This window comes from Parasteatoda tepidariorum, chromosome 3 (assembly GCF_043381705.1).
Source record: "Parasteatoda tepidariorum isolate YZ-2023 chromosome 3, CAS_Ptep_4.0, whole genome shotgun sequence".
NCBI lineage: Eukaryota > Metazoa > Arthropoda > Arachnida > Araneae > Theridiidae > Parasteatoda > Parasteatoda tepidariorum.
In genome coordinates, this window is record NC_092206.1 from 7,912,510 (window position 1) to 7,929,958 (window position 17,449).

The following is a 17,449-nucleotide window of genomic DNA, read 5'->3' on the forward strand; positions in this document are numbered from 1 at the left end:
GAAAAGTTTTTCATTAGAAGCTTTACTAAAATGTTAGCTATTGCCGAAATACTTTATAAAATAAACAATCATCTGATAAATTCATTTATCTTAAAAAATTTTTAGAAATGTATTCTAATATCAACTCAGAAATGCATAAAATATATTTGATAGATAAAAACTAACATATGTAAAAATGACAGACAAATTAAAATGTCACAATGAAGATTATAAAATGCAAATAAACATATCTCTGCAAATCACATGTATCGTTTAATATCTAGTGTAAGAGTTATGCTGAAAAAAAGTCTATTTAATCCTTACATAAAATAATTTTTGCTTTTTGAATATGGCCCCAAAAAATATAGCTATCCCACAGAATGCATGAAAAATAATTTTGGAACAATGGTAGGGAAAGGTAAAATTTAAAAGTAAACAATACCAACATGAGATAGCAAATACTAAAAAACATGAAGCCAAATTACAAACACAAAAAATCCAGGGCAATTCTGCTAAAAATACATGTATTAAACCAGTTGGTTAAAAGCTTTTTTCGTAACAAATAAATTACTCAGTGTGTTCAAAGAAACTGAATTTTATTTCACAAGAAACAATTCTATTTCATTATAATTGTGAATATTACATATTTTATGCATTAGGCATTTAAGTACAGTTTTTTATAGAAAAAAAAATCGAATATAGATATGCAAATAGATCATTGAATAAGCTTTCTATCCTTGATTAAAACAGATTACATTTTACAAATTAAACAATTTAAAGTTAAACTATTTAAATCACATTAGTAAATGAATTTATGCATTAGTAAATGAATTTATGCATCCAAAAACACTTCAAAAACTATTCACACTCACCATTAATTCTCTCCTTAAATTTTCTAATTCAGATACAGCAGAAGACATGACGCAATTTTTTCGATTATTGTTATTACGGATTTCATCCAACTGTCTCGAAAGTTCTTCTACTTTGTTGACAGCGAGATTTAATTCCTTCTCTTTTTCACTAAACAAAGCCCTGATAGAGTCAAGTTCAGCACCTACAAAATATTATTATGATGAACTCTTTTCATAAATTAATATCTAAAATAAAAGTTAGAAAAATTTATAATAAAATTATTATAAATAACTACATTCTAACAAAATTAACTTCTGGAGGTTAATGACAACAACTAAATTTCAAATAATGTTTGTTATTTTAAGTTTATCATACAACTATTGACTAAGTTATATAAGCAATGGTAAAATAAAGTAACAACGAAAATATTAAAATAGATTTTAAAATACTATATACTTCATTCACAATAACTCAACAGCTCAGGGGGGAGGGGGAGTTTGCCATCTTTAAAGTTTTTTCCAAGCTAATCTTCTACCAGTTAACATTTACCAGTTTTTGATCAAGAAGTCTCATTTTCGCAGTTGTTTTTAAAATATTATGTGAATTATAAGTTAAAAAGTTTTACTGAATCTCTATACTCCATGGACTTTTTGCTACAGAACTTGACCAATTGTAAATGTTACTGAATAATCAGGGCCAAACATTCTTTTAAATGAAAGGGAGTCTACTATGAGATACAGATCAAAAGGTCGGAAAAATTCAAGTTTATGATTCAAATACTTTAAATTATAAACATTAAAAAAAAATGTTAAAAAATATTTTTTATCTAGTGGTAAGCACTTTATTTACGTCGCACTAGAGCTTCAAAATAGACTATTGGCGACGGCCTAGGAAACATGCCCAAGGGTGATCCGAAGACATGCCATTGCAATTTTGATCCTGTGCGCAGAGGATATCTCCCCTGCCTTGGTACTCCGACGACATGCTCGAAGTCGAGCACTTTACGGTAGAACAGTTTAACGAGAACTGATACCGCACACCCTCAGTCCTAAGCAGGCTGATCAAAGTGGTCACTCACTCGCTTACTGACCGCAGCCAATGATGCTTGACTTTAATGTTCTACTGGGTGTCTTTACGATCAGTCCACTGCAAGACTTAACATAATGGAGTACACTAGCATAAACAATTTTCTCCATTATTATGCTCCTTTTTTTAAAAAATATGCAGCAAAGGTAAGGCAAGATCAAATTAACAATACAGTGGTTAGCTTTGCTTGAACATCCTCTCATACTAAATGAGAGAGATAGGTTTAAGTTTCTTGTTCACAAGGGAAAGCAATTTTCTAATTAACTCTCTCATATCAGCTTATAACTTATGTTTTTCAACACTTTGAACTAAATTCGCAATCTTTAATTTTGACTTTGTACAGTTTCATATGAAATAAAAATCAGCATATAATTAGAAAATACAGTACATCAGCTTATAATTAGAAAATACTTCAAATCAGTCAGATAATAACAATAAGCAAATTAAAATTTCTAGACTTAATTTATTGATACATTTTATTTTATCTGAAGTCAGCAAAACTTTCTGAGATTTATTAACTTCTGTTTAAAAATGGTTCTATGATTTTGTTTTCAGGTCAATAAAATTAAAAATATTTTTTTCTGTGAACAAATTATAGACCATTAACATTTTACATGTCAATGCTAGTTATTTGTAAGTGTTTATTATTTATCTATGTATGTGTGTAGGAAAGGATTCTTTTTTTTTCTTTTTTGCCTAAAGTTGCTCCAACTTTGTGTGTAACTAAGAAATAACACCATCAGGACTCACAAAGAAAAAAATGAACAATATAGTTGTTTTTAGTAGCCTAAAGCATGAAAATAGTTGTCTAAATAAGAAAAAAATATGATTAAAATTTTGTTAAATGATTTAATTATCATATATCACAATACATTTAGTCAAGTTCGTAGCAAATATGATAATTTTTATACAAACATTAGTGTTTCATATAAACATTAGTGCAGAAAAAAAACTCATTGTGTACAGAAGCTAACCCGGGTCGCAGGTTGGCAACCCAATTTATGCTAAAAAAAACATTGCTAGGAGCACAGAAAAGTCTCCCAATAGTCTCCTTTTCCTGAAAATAGTTGCTTTTTAACCTTTTCTGGCAAAAAAAATTGCCCTAGTCGCCTCAGGTCGTAAATAGTTTCAAATAGTCGCTTGTGGCAACCCTCCACCATATATATTTGCCATATGTTAATACATAACTTATGATTTATTAAGCAGTTAGAAATCAAATGGGAAATTAACTATAAAAAAAATATGAGTATTTTACAAAAATTTAAAAATTATGATTCTACCATACCTAAGTTACCATTATTAGTCTTTTGCTGCTCAACTTGACCACGCAATGCTCTCAGCTGCCTTAATTTCATTTCTTGAGATTCAACTTTATCACGTAAATTCTGCAAGCAAGAAGGATCGAGTTGATGCTGTTCAGCAAGATTGTGGTGCCGAGCTTCTTGTTGCTTAAGAAACTTAAGCCGTTGTTCCTTGGCAACTAAAAGCTGCTGCTGGGCTTCTATTTGATGCTGTTGCCTAGCGGCCATCTGCCTCAATTCGGCTAATGTCATAGCTGCTTCTTCAGGTAACTAAGGAAAACAAACATAAATGCAATTTTTATTTTTAGAAATGCAAACAAAATATACAGGAGAAACCAAGGTTCGCAATATTAGGTAAAGTACAAAAAATATCCTGCCGATTTTTTTAAATTGGGGCCACTTGAAAAAAGCCATTGACTGCATTTTTTCACATATTACCAGTTAATATTACATTTCCTAAAATTTACTTGGCAATTAACAAGCTAATTTGTTCTTAGAAATTATCAAATGATTATTTTAAAAATTTAATTTTGTAACTATAGATACAAGGTCAGAGGTAAAAGAAATTGCTATAGTTTGATTTTGCAGAAAAGAATGGAAAAATATTGCCCACAAATGAGTATTTCAAAGGATTCGACAAAAAAAGTCAATTTCATTTTAAAATTTCTATTATAGATAGGTATCTATTTTTTACAACTTTTACCTCTAATAAAATATATGTGTTTAAAGATAAGGTTAAGAATATTGAATCTATAATTTATGGCTATAGTATAGCAATATCAGATAAAAAACAAGGCATTCAATTATTCATTGCTTCTCTTATGTCAACTCTAATAGAAAGAATATTTTCTAGTTTTTGATACGTTCAAGTTGAATTATGTGATCGCATAGAAAATTAGAAGCAGTAAACCTTTGTTGTATTTAAATATTACAACAAAAAGAAATAAAGAAAAACCTTGATATTTTAGTTTTTCAGTTTAATAAATAACAGTAGAAAAATGACCAATAAATTAATTTTCATTACCATTTGTTTTATAAACTCATAAGTAACTATCAAGCATATTTCAATTAGGGTGACCCGGGGTAATTCACGATCACTCTGTTTCTGGGGTAAATAATGATCACCTAGTGTGGGCCTACTGTTGAGATTAANAAATGTGTTTTTGTCCTCTCATCTTGGAAAATATAGGTTTTTGCCACTTTTTGCCAATTTGCTTGGCAAAAACCTGTTTTTGCCAGGACGGTTTTTACCGGTATTTACCATGGTTTTTTCCACCTGCGGCAAAATCTTGCCAACCCTGATTTAAATATTACAACAAAAAGAAATAAAGAAAAACCTTGATAATTTAGTTTTTCAGTTTAATAAATAACAGTAGAAAAATGACATATAAATTAATTTTCATTACCATTTGTTTTATAAACTCATAAGTAACTATCAAGCATTTTTCAATTAGGGTGACCCGGGGTAATTCACGATCACTCTGTTTCTGGGGTAAATAATGATCACCTAAGTTTTATTTTTTACAAAATTATTTTTTTTAAATTTGAGACATGGACAAGAAAGCTTGTACACTTTACTAAAGTATAACTACATTTACTTAATAATAGTGTTTTGTTTAATTTAACAAAATAAGTATCTTTTAAAATGCTTTCTGCATTTTCCATTTCAAAGATGGATTTCAAATTGTGCACATTTCTGCAAAGATCTTCTCTTAATAATAAATATTTTGAGTTACTTTCTTTTTCTTTGATATAAAAATAGTTTAAGCTTTTGTTTAAATTGTTTCCCATCTACTGTAAACATTATAATTGAATATAGGAAACTATATCAAATGTTGCCTCCTACAGATGGGGTAATTATTGATCACTGGGGTAATTCCTGATCATTTTCATTTCTTCTTATAGTATAAAAAATAGCCAATTGTCTTTTCTTATATAACAGTTCATATTTATTAAGTGGAACAACTATAAAATATATTTTAACTATAATCACAAAATTTGTTTTTAACTGTATACAAGACAAATGTGTTCTGATATGCACCATTTCTAGCCTGTCTTACCTTTCTTCTATCTCATTTTTATGTGTGTAGATTGTTAGAATAATTTTTAAGTTGATAAATTGACCTAATATAAATATGGTGAAAAATTATAAGCCTTAAAAGAATACTAAGCTTCTAGAAAGCAATAATAGCAAATTTTTTTTTAAAGATTGAAAATGAACATTTCAGTGTGAGAGCTGCTGCCAGAGCTGAAGTGTTAATCTTTATTCCGGCTTTTAAATAAAACGTTTTAATAGCTGCTTAAAAATATCTTTTTGGTTTATTTGTTTGATCTTAATGTCTTATTTGTTAATTACCATTGTATAATTATTTTTAAACAGCCCATTTACTATAAAAACTGGTGATCAGTAATTACCCCAGAAATGATCAGGAATTACCCCAGAAAAGATCAAGAGAAGGGGTAATTCCTGATCACTAAAAATTTAAAATCTTTTAAATTCTAATTAGATTTTCAAACAAAAGAAGGTAGCATAGGACTCATCCTATATAGCCTCAAATTTCCAGTAAATATTAAAATTCTATCTTGAACAGTTTTTTCACAAAATAGATGTTTGCATTTTTCGATCAGGAACTACCCCAGGTCACCCTAGTTTATGTACAATCATATTCTACCAATTCCACATGCTATATGTTAAAATATATATATATATGTACTACATAATACATACTAATGCAACTTTAATGAAAGTTCTTTTAAGAAGTTAACATTTACATTTTTCAACTAAACTTTATACTGTCCAATTAAACATTTACATCCATTATAAAATCAATTAGATAACGAAAACACTAATTAGACTTAGATAATAAATACACAATGATATTTCAAATCTGAACTATTGCAATTTTAAATAACATTCTACAATTAAATATTGAAAACAAACTTTAACTAAAACTAAGATGATATTTCTTTTTCAGTTAATTTAAGATTCCCAATTTAAATTTAAGTAAATAAATCTAATTATTAATATGTTTACCGTTGCAACATATCAATAATAGCATCCTACATTAAGTTATTTATTAAATTTAATTTAAAAATACAGAAAATTATTTTACAACCATTAAATTTTGTAAAAATAGTAAACACATGCTAGCAAAAGTTCATAGAAATTTTTGTAAAACAGTTGAAGGTATTTGGAACACTGAAATACGCGATAAAATACCGTTATAATTTTTTAAATGCCGTTAACAATTATTTAAAATATATCAACTGTAACGCATAGAAAGTTACTTAAACTTTAGCTAAAAGGCCTTAGCAGTAATTTATAAGAAAATGAATTGTTCTCATGATATATTTGGAAAATAGTTGAGATAGGAAAAAGAGAACGGGAAAGATTTATTCCTTGAAAAATGACATATTAAAATTTAGCAACATTTTAAATTACATACATTTTTATCATAAAACTGTAAAAAGTATCACAAAAACAATTCATTCTTTCATTTATTTAAAACAATTAGGAATTATATAGAGTGACACGTAAAGGTCATGCATTCCTCAATTAATAACTGGAGACCTAGTATTTTTAGACATACTTACAAGGACCATTATTGTATTTGAATTTGTAAGCTAATTATACCATAAGAAACTATAGCGACTAAAGGGGAAGTTTACAGGGGATAAAGAATACATTAAAAGCAAAGATACACTACAAAAAAATTAAAGGAGAAAAAAAATAATTCAAGTTTTTGCTCTCCCTCCAGTTTACATTTTTTGTTTTGTTTTTTCCAGCCGCTGCCACATTCTAATGCAGTGTTGCCAATCTTAGCTATTTAAAAAGTAGAATTCAAAACTACAAAGTAACATTCTGACTGCGGCAGTAATAAATTTGTGGTAGAGGAGCATTCACATTAGATGCAATATTTTCGCAAATTACAATCAAACGAGAACCTAATTGGTAGGACATATTTTTGCAAGCTTTATTTATGCTGTGGGACCGGAATAGCCAGCCTAGTAGGGAGCTTGTCAGACAGGTTGTTAGTTCGATATCCGCAGAAATGGTTGCTGGTGCATGCTAAATCTGTCTGGGTTACGAAGTCTTCCAAGTCCTCATAACAAATCATAGAGTTACTGGATCAAAGACTGATCGTGCTCTGGTTCAGGTCAAAAATTACGATCTTATGATGGATAAATGTTGTGTGAATGTGTCATCCTTGTAAAACGGATTGCGAAATTTGTATGTTGCCTCCGGATGATCGTCTGGGATGTTTCCCAGAGATTTGTAAAATATCAAAGATTTATAAAAAGTCTCTATAAATATTGTAAACAGATTTTGCTGAGTACACGCGCGCTAAAGGTCCAAGTTCTTGAAACCGAGTGCATGGAGGAATTTCTCTGTCCAAGAAATAGGAGGATTCGTTAACACTATCCAAGTTCTTAAATGCCACTGTTTGGTCGGATAAAAAAGCCTGCACATGCACTTTGCTCACGTTTCGTTTCTTTTTTTTTTTTTTTTTTTTTTTANTTTTTTTTTGTTTTTTTTTTTTTTTTTTTTTTTTTTTTTAAACAGATAATCACGAAAAGCTTTTGAAGCTATTGATATTATCTATCAAGGCTCAAAAAATCGACCGTCTGCCCGTCCTCGCCGATCAAAAATTCCCCGCGGACAATGAATTTCTTGAATCCGACGTCCGCGCGGACGACCATTTTCCCGTTAATGTTAGCGACATATTTTAAATTTTTGTTGGAATACATCTAAAATTTTAATGGGTGTCATTAAAATTTAGGATACATAACATCGTTAAACACCAGAAAACTTCAGCTCTCCGAGCCCAAGCTATTTATAAAGACCTCTAATGCAGCAAAATGACCCACAATACAGCAACATACTGCGCATGGTGGAATTGATGTTTTCTCTGTCTGGGAGTACTGCAGTGGTTGAAAGAGGCTTTTCAGCAATGAACTTACAAAAAAGCACATTACGTACGATCTTAAACAAGAAGCGTTAAAAGCAATTATGAACCTCCACCTAAATGTAAAACCCCTTTAAATTTCTGTGCAGAAACCTCTGTAAATCATTGTCTTGATTGTGGAACTGGCAGACGTCATATTTGATTCATTTAAGTAACGCAGTACCCTGGGATAAATTGACATTCCATATAACTTCACCTTTGTCACTTAAATTATTTCATTAAGAAAATAAATTATTTCATAAAAGAAATACTAGGTTACTATTAGTAACCTAATATTTCTTTTATTACTGCATAATGTAAACCTAGTAACTACTAATTCATTGTGCAATTTATATAAATGTTTGCAATAGATAAGAGAAAATTATATTTTTATTTATTTATTGTTGTTGTTGTTGTTAATTTACGTCGCACTAGAGCTGCACAATGGGCTATTGGCGACGGTCTGAGAAACATCCCGGAGGATGATCCGAAGACATGCCATCATAATTTTGATCCTCTGCGGAAGGGATGGCACCCCAGCTTCGGTAGCCCGACGACCTGCGCGCGAATTCGAGCACTTTACGGTAGCACAGTTTAACGAGGACCAATACCGCACACCCTCGGTCCCTACGCAGACTGATCCAAGTGGTCACCCACTCGCACACTGACCGCAGCCAGCGATGCTTGACTTCGGTGATCTGCTGGGAACCGTGTCTTAACGTTATTTATTTAGAAGCTACGGGTTGGTTTCAAAGGAGGACGGGTACATTGTTGGACAAGCCGTCCTAGGGGACGGGTAAAATTTTTAAGTTTTTTCGAGCCCTGTTATCTATATTGGTATTAATATTAACATATAGTGGTTATACAGTTCATTTATTGTCATTGGTTATACTGTTCATTAATATATATATTCTTGTAACTATCGATTAATTATAAAATAAGTGATGAAACAACAGCATTTGCCGTTACAATTCTGGCTGTTGTAACAGCTTCAGTTATAAAAAAAAGAAAGAAAAATATCAAATATGGATGTGGTTATGGACATGTCCACGACATCCAACAAGGATTTTCGGAAAAAATGTTTTCCACTCGATACCGGTTGAACATTTCAAAACTTTTAGATCACGTATATGCTGCGATTTGATAAAAATTAATAAACTTAATAGACAGTTCCAGCATGCGAATTATTGTGAAAGTGGCGCATAAAATTTTAAACTTTATCTACTCATTCGATATGGAAGAGTGGTTCTTCAAAAACACCAGTGTGTTGTCCCATTTTCTTTGTTCATTTGATATAGGAAATGTCTTTGAAAAAACTGTCAAAATATCTTTTACAAGAAATGAGATTCCCCCTTTTTTTTGGCCATTTTTTATTAACAAGCTGGACATCAACTTTGGAAAGTTAAATGCTTCGGACTCCTGATGTTAAGTTTTACTTCTTTTATGGAAACTAACGTGAAAAGTTGTTTAAATTGATAGATTTCACGGAGGTGGAATCCCTTAAGAAATTGCGCTTAATTTATCCTTAGGGATGTGAATTTTATGGCTTTTGTGACTTTTCATGACTTCATCAATTAGAGCGGTTTTTCATAATTTTTTTCGTATAAAGGAACGAAATCTACTGAATCTAATTAAATCTCAATAATCGACGAGGTAATCAAACATTCTCATTAAATAAAATATGATAATGCATTAAAAAAGCGATTTCCAAACGGATGCTTCTTCGAAGCGTGTCGAGGGAAAAAACATTTCCTCCAAGAAAAGTTTCATAAAAGAAAAGTTTTGAAAGTTTTCGAAAAGTAAAACTTTAAGTCAAGAATTAACACAGTTTAATATTTTAAAGTTGGTGTCCAGCATGTCCCATCAAGGACCTGTCCCATTTTTTATTGCCATTTTGACAGTTTCGCCAAAGCCACTTTCGATATCAAATCAATAAGGCAAATGGCGAAAGACACGTGTTTTTTTTTTTTTTAATAACTATTCCTATATATCAAGTGAGTAAATAAAAATTAAAATTTTATGTGTCACTTAAACGATCTGCCCTGAAGTTGCTTCGTACAGCAAATCCCAACATTAATAGACAATACCTTTCACCCATGATATCCTTAGCTCCTCCAGATTTTCTAGGTCCATGACTCGGGAATGTGCAGCAGAACTTTTTTTATTAAGTTTTTAATTTTATCGAATCGCAGCATGTAATGCACTTGCACGAGAGCGAGATCCGAAAATTTGCAGGATGCAGTAGATGTCCACAACATACGGCTCGGTAAAGGCGTAGATTTCGGCTGGCAGTCGACGCCAGAACTCACTCAGGTTGATCAGGGCAGTAATTTGGCAATTTAATTCGAAATGATTACGCTCTGTAACTTCTTTTTATACCCGTTGAGCAGGTCACAGTAGAGCTGCGAAACTATCGAGAAAACGAAAAATCATCAAACATAGCTTGCTGACTAGCTGTAGTCCTGAAATCTAAACTTGTGGCAATATGAGCTTAATTATTTTCTTGAGAAATTTTTTTCCTCTGACTGTCTGCTTTCCGACTAGCTAGGGTGCTTAAATCTGAACTAATGGATAATATGAGCTTTTATTCATTTTCCGATTACAGAGGTGCCATCTTTTCAAATTAGCTATAAGTAATCACAGCTAGTCTAAAAAAATTTCAAATTGATCAATTTCAAAGTGTTGATGCTTCTTTATTCTATATACATATTGGGAGTACAAATTAGTTCGGTCCGTTTTCAAACGACGGCTCTGACTGTTATGAATGCTTCATAGTGACAGCTGGTTTCGGTGGTTTCAGAGAGGTTCGACATCTGTCAATAATATTCAGTTTATATCGCTTTGAGTTTCAGACAAGGACCCTGTTTTTTACTTTGTTGAATATGTCAAATTTTGTGGTAACTATGCAGCATTTGCGGGAAGTTTCATGTTTCTGCTTTAATTGGAAGAAAAGTGCAGTTGAAGAGCATCGAATGCTTGTAGAAGTTTATGGTGACAGTGCTCCAACTGATAAATCATGCAGGGAATGGTTTCGACGTTTCAAGGATAGTGAATGGTGAATGATGTTGTATACTATGAGCGGCTACAACCTGGCCATTCCATTACGGGAGATTAGTATAGGCTACTATTGATTCGTTTGAGCCGTGCATTGCGAGAAAAACGGCTGGAATAGGAGCAAAGACATGACAAAGTTATTCTTCTGCATGATAACGGTCGAACTCATGTCGCACAAGTCGTAAAAATTATTTGGAAACGCTCAAGTGGGATATTTTACCGCACCCGCCGTATTCGCAATATATTGCTCTTTCGGATTACTGGTTGTTCCGACAGATGCAGTACGATTTGGCAGGTCACCGGTTCACTTATTACGCAGAAATCGAAAATTGGCTCCTTACTTGGATCGCCTCAAAAGACGTGACATTTTCTCGAGATGGAATTCAAAAATTGCCTGAGAGGTGGGAAAAAGTAGTAGCCAGCGATGGACAATACTTTGATTAATCTGTTCATTAATTTTGTTCTGAAATAACTGCATTTTTGACCACAAGAGACTGGCCGAACTAATTTGTACTCCCAATATGTACATAATATTATTGATATTATGCATGGATTCATTATGATTTTTTTTTTTTTTTAAAGAAGTAACACTGATCGTTACATTTTTCTACGATATTGGTGGCAAACAACAAAATTTCATAACTATAGTTATGAAACTTTGTGTTCCTTAACAGTGACTACAGTCACAATTAAGGAAAATAAAAAACTTTTTTTAGCAGATTATTGCCAAAACTCTTAATAACCTAATTTTGACTTGGAAATCGTAATAATTATTGATAAATCAAAATAGTTTACCCTCTTCCGTCTTGCTAAGGTACTTAAATATTAACTAATAAGCTTTTAATTATTTCCTAACCATACAGAGCGATATAATTATAAACAAATTAGGAAGCTTACATACGAAATTGTACTTTTGTCTTATAAAATTTTGTAACTTACAGTTAATTCTATCGACTTCATTTTGGTTTCATTCAGTTAGTGCTGGAAAAAAAAACAAAGGAAGATACATCTCACTTGCGTAGACAACAATATCAGATTCATAAATAGGTATTAGAAAAAAATTGAACTTTTTTTTAAAGGAAACAGTAATAAATTTTAAATTAGTAATTCTATCGCCGAGTTAGGAATGATTTTCATTTAATTCTGCATTTAAAAAGAAAAAAAACGTCATCGGAAATCATATCTAATTTGACTAGATAGTAATATTCAAGTCAATTCCTAATTTTACGACATACTTAGAAATGGAATATGAAATGCTTCATACGTAAAAAAAAATTTCATATCATGATGTTCTAAAGAAAAACTTATTGAACAGTATATTCGGTGCGAAAATATGTTGCATTTTATTTTGATAATTTTGTATAAATAAATAAATATTTAACCCTGCAAAATCAGTAATATGATTTTGATTAACATTTGTCACTTGTAATGAAATGTGCCGAAAATAATATTAAAATAAAATAAAAATCAAGGAAAATAATTATTAACAACTATAGCAACTCACGAAAGTTTAGATGGATAAATTAATTACGATATTGATAAATTAACGTAACGACTGCTGTTGGATAAGCTTGGGCAGGTATAAAAAGGTTTTGTTGTGAGAGAGATAAGAATTTATGAAGATTCAAAAGACTGATTACAAACTCATGTNGAATGCTTGTAGAAGTTTATGGTGACAATGCTCCAACTGATAAATCATGCAGGGAATGGTTTCGACGTTTCAAGAATAGTGAATGATGAATGATGTTGTATACTATGAGCGGCTACAACCTGGCGATTCCATTACGGGAGATTAGTATAGGCTACTATTGATTCGTTTGAGCCGTGCATTGGTAGAAAAACGGCCGGAATAGGAGCAAAGACATGGCAAAGTTATTCTTCTGCATGATAACGGTCGGACTCATGTCGGACAAGTCGTAAAAAATATTTGGAAACGCTCAAGTGGGATATTTTACCGCACCCGCCGTATTCGTCGTATTGCTCTTTAGTATTAGTGGTTGTTCCGATAGTTGCAGCACGATTTGGCAGGTCAGCGATTCACTTCTTTCGCAGAAATCGAAAATTGGCTCCTTACTTGGATCGCCTCAAAAGACAAGACATTTTCTCGAGATGGAATTCGAAAATTGCCTGAGAGGTGGGAAAAAGAAGTAGCCAGCGATGGACAGTACTTTGATTAATTTGTTCACTCATTTTGTTCTGAAATAACTGCATTTTTGACCACAAAAAAACCGACCGAACTAATTTGCACTCCCAATATGTACCTAATATTATTGATATTATGCATGGATTCATTATGATTTTTTTTTTTTCAAAGTAACACTTAGCGTTACATTTTTCTACGATATGGCAAACAACAAAATTTCGTAACTAGTGACAGTTAAGGAAAACAAACAACTTTTTTTAACAGATTATTACCTAAATTCTTAAAAACCTAATTTTGACTTGTTGACTTGTTGAAACCTAATTTTGACTAATTTGTAATAATTATGGATAAATCATAATAGTTTACCCTCTTCCGTCTTGCTGAGGTACTTAAATATTAACTAATGAGCTTTTAATTATTTCCTAACCAACAAATCTGTGATAAAAATATTTTTTTTAAATAAACGACATAGTTTTAAAGTAAATTGTAAAGGAAATATCATACTTGAAAATGGTAGAGAGCCTGATAATACCAGCTTTTACTCGTTTCTAGAAAAATAAATGAAAAGTATTAAAGAACAATATGTTATATTTATGAAGAAAATGTAACACTATTATGTCAGATATTATATATTAATTATATATGCTACCATACAGAGCAATATAATTATAAACAAATTAGGAAGTTTACATACGAAATTGTACTTTTGTCTCATAAAATTTTGTAACTTAGAGTTAATTCTATCGACTTTATTTTGGTTTCATTCAGTTTACTGCGGGAAAAAAAACAAAGGAAATTATATCTCACTTGCGTAGACAACAATATCAGATTCATAAATAGGTATTAGAACAAAATTGAATTTTTTTTAAAGGAAACAGTAATAAATTTTAAATTAGTAATTCTATCGCCGAGTTAGGAGTAATTTTCATTTAATTCTGCGTTTAAAAAGAAGAAAAGAAAAAAACGTCATCGGAAATCATATCTAATTTGACTAGATAGTAATATTCAAGTCAATTCCTAATTTTATGACCTGTACTTAGAAATGGAATATGAAATGCTTCATGCGTAAAAAAAATTTTCATATCATGATGTTCTTAAGAAAAACTTATTGAACAGTATATTCGGTGCGAAAATATGTTGCATTTTATTTTGATAATTTTGTATAAATAAATAAATATTTAACCCTGCAAAATCAGTAATATGATTTTGATTAACATTTGTCACTTGTAATGAAATATGCCGAAAATAATATTAAAATAAAATAAAATAAAAATCAAGGAAAATATTTATTAACAACTATAGCAACTCACGAAAGTTTAGCTGGATAAATTAATTACAATATTGATAAATTAACGTAACGACTGCTGTTGGATAAGCTTGGGCAGGTATAAAAAGGTTTTGTTGTGAGAGAGCTAAGAATTTATGAAGATTCAAAAGACTGATTACAAACTCATGTTTCGCAAAAACCTGAAACAAAAAAGAAGAAAAAATTGAAAAAGAAGTCGAATTTTTCATACACAGGGTGCTTATATTCATTGCTCTTACGATGTACTTTTTTTTTTATCTTAATCAAAAGTGAAAAAAAAAATTGTTCAAGGTAGTGATCGCTTACTGATTTTCAAGTGAGAGAAAATATAAATACCTATCTCGAATCACTCAAATCACTCGTGGAAAGGACAAGATAAAAATCATTAAAACCAGCTTGATTGCCTGACAGAGCTTAGATATATTTCTAAATTCGTTTATCACCACTTGTCTACTACCTTATGCAATGAAACAGGTTTCAAAGTTTTTATTCAAGCCCTGGTCAGTAATATTTAGTTTAGAAATAACGGAAAACAATAAGCCGATAAGAATAAGCAATAAGCATACAAACAATGACAAAAAAATATATTCCTTAATAGATATGATTGAAATATTTCTAAAAATAAAGTATAAAACAAATATTTCAGTAAATTAAAATAAAAAACTGAGGAAAAGAACTATTGAAAATGCGAGAGTAAAAGCAACTAAACCTGTTTGATTACCTGTGGATATAGAAAAGAGAAGACGATTGTTAAATGCCAATTTTAACCGGGCAATTAAACTGATTTTTATGCTCTTCATTCCGTTTTCCTCACTAGTGATTTTGGGTTTGTAAAGATTTTGAAAATACTGGTATATTTCATTAGGTATATGAAACTAATCAGATCTGACAGTAACTATTAAGGCTATCCAGCCGACATTCTTTCGGTATCTCCTTTGCCTAGTATGCCAAGTAATCTCAGCCACCAATTGGTTTTCAACCAATTGGTCACCAATTGGTTGAAAAAGTGAGGTGCCTGCTTCTCGGGTAGGTACTTTGTATAATTTCCTATCAAGTCGAGTGAATTAGGTATATGGAAAAATATTTGCACACATACGTAAGTGGAATTAATAGGTAGCAATATTGTTTGATAAGTACATAACTATCAACATCCTTGGTTCTTTCCTCTAAACTCTTATAAATACATATGATTAAGAAGAAAAATATTGAAATAAAGCGAAATCAAAAAATTAAATTAACAATAGCAATGAATAGATTGGATTAATTTTTATAATAAATATATGAATAATATATAATAATAATAAAATAATTATAATAATAATATATAACAAATATAATAGTAAATAGATTAATTGTCAATAGCAGAATAAATTTTATTTTAAAATTATTTCCTCCATAGGTGGTTATGCATTAAATATTATACATGCCGAATACACTTTCAGTATAAAACTCTCGCAGTAGCTTTGTTACTTAAAAAAAAAAAAAGAAAAAAACTCTTGAATTCCAGTTAATTTTTAAAAATATGTGTTATATACTTTTGAATGAAGCTAATTATTGAATATATAGATAATATTTCAGTATATTATTGGAAAAGAAATGTAATTTATTGATTTCGTAGTATAATTAATAAAAGAAATATCTATTTCGTGTTCAGTGTTCTTATATGGTTATTTATACCATCCGAAATTGTGATGCCCACTTCCTGAATTTAGACATAGATCTGAAGGGGAAGGAAATTTTCCCCAGATCCCTGTACCCATAGTACTGCTCAGTGACCGACCATAAAATTTTTTATTCCGCAGATTTCACGAGCACGTAAATCGCTTGTACGCGGTGGGTCTCATCGGAGTTGAGGATCGAACCCCGGCTCTATCTCCATTTTGGTCCCGCAGTGGACTGATCGTTAATACACGGTTCCCAGCAGATCACCGAAGTCAAGCATCACTGGCTACGGTCAGTGTGCGGGTGGGTGACCACTTGGATCAGTCTGCGTAGGGACCGAGGGTGTGCGGTATTGGTCCTCGTTAAACTGTGCTACCGTAAAGTGCTCGACTTCGCGCGCAGGTCGTCGGGNAAATCAATTATTAATCAAAAATCGAATATCAATTACTTTTCTTTATAATGCAATAAAATCTGGCGAGCAGCTATTTAAACGATCAAACACTTCGTTTGTTTATTTGTGGCTTGAAGCTAGGCTCGCAGAAAATACCGTTCATGGGTTAAATTTAGTAGGAATAACACAACCTGTGACGTAGGCTATAGTATACCCAATTATTGAATATACAGTTGTTGTTGTTGTTGTTATTAATTTACGTCGCACTAGAGCTGCACAATGGGCTATTGGTTGAATATACAGATAATATTTAAATATATTATTGAAAAAGAAATGTAATTTATTGATTTCGTAGTAAAATTAATAAAAGAAATATCTATTTCGTGTTCAGTGTTCTTATATGGTTATTTATACCATCCCAAATTGTGATGCCCTCTTCCTGAATTTAGACATAGATCTGAAGGGGAAGGAAATTTTCCCCAGATCCCTGTTCCCATAGTACTGCTCAGTGACCGACCATAAAATTCTTGATTCCGCAGATTTCACGAGCACGTAAATCGCTTGTACGCGGTGGGTCTTATCGGAGTTGAGGATCGAACCCCGGCTCTATCTCCATTTGGATTGCCTTGATCCAATTTGAGTCTGGTAGCTAGAGATGCGGGAATCAGAAGCAGCGGGAATAGTCACTTAAAATTCTTTGCGTAGGTTTTAAGATTCGTTACAAATACT

General features: G+C 31.3%; 1 protein-coding gene across 6 annotated transcripts in view; it reads right to left on the reverse strand.

Annotated features, from left to right (window-relative positions):
• Nucleotides 1-7,045, reverse strand: part of LOC107449961 (apoptosis-stimulating of p53 protein 2) — a 30,632-nt gene extending 23,587 nt beyond the window's left edge. The window contains exons 1-3 of one of the 6 annotated variants that reach the window (XM_016065655.3): nucleotides 6,813-7,045; nucleotides 3,203-3,488; nucleotides 852-1,033 (exon numbers count right to left, since the gene is read on the reverse strand). In XM_016065655.3, coding sequence (XP_015921141.2) covers nucleotides 852-1,033; nucleotides 3,203-3,488; nucleotides 6,813-6,821 — 477 coding nt within the window. In that variant the 5' untranslated portion in view covers nucleotides 6,822-7,045. Of the gene's footprint in view, nucleotides 1-851; nucleotides 1,034-3,202; nucleotides 3,489-6,664; nucleotides 6,784-6,812 lie in introns of those variants that run through there. The other 5 variants (XM_016065654.3, XM_071178292.1, XM_043041976.2 and 2 more) reach the window with 5 other exon arrangements.
• Nucleotides 7,046-17,449: the final 10,404 nt, after the last annotated feature.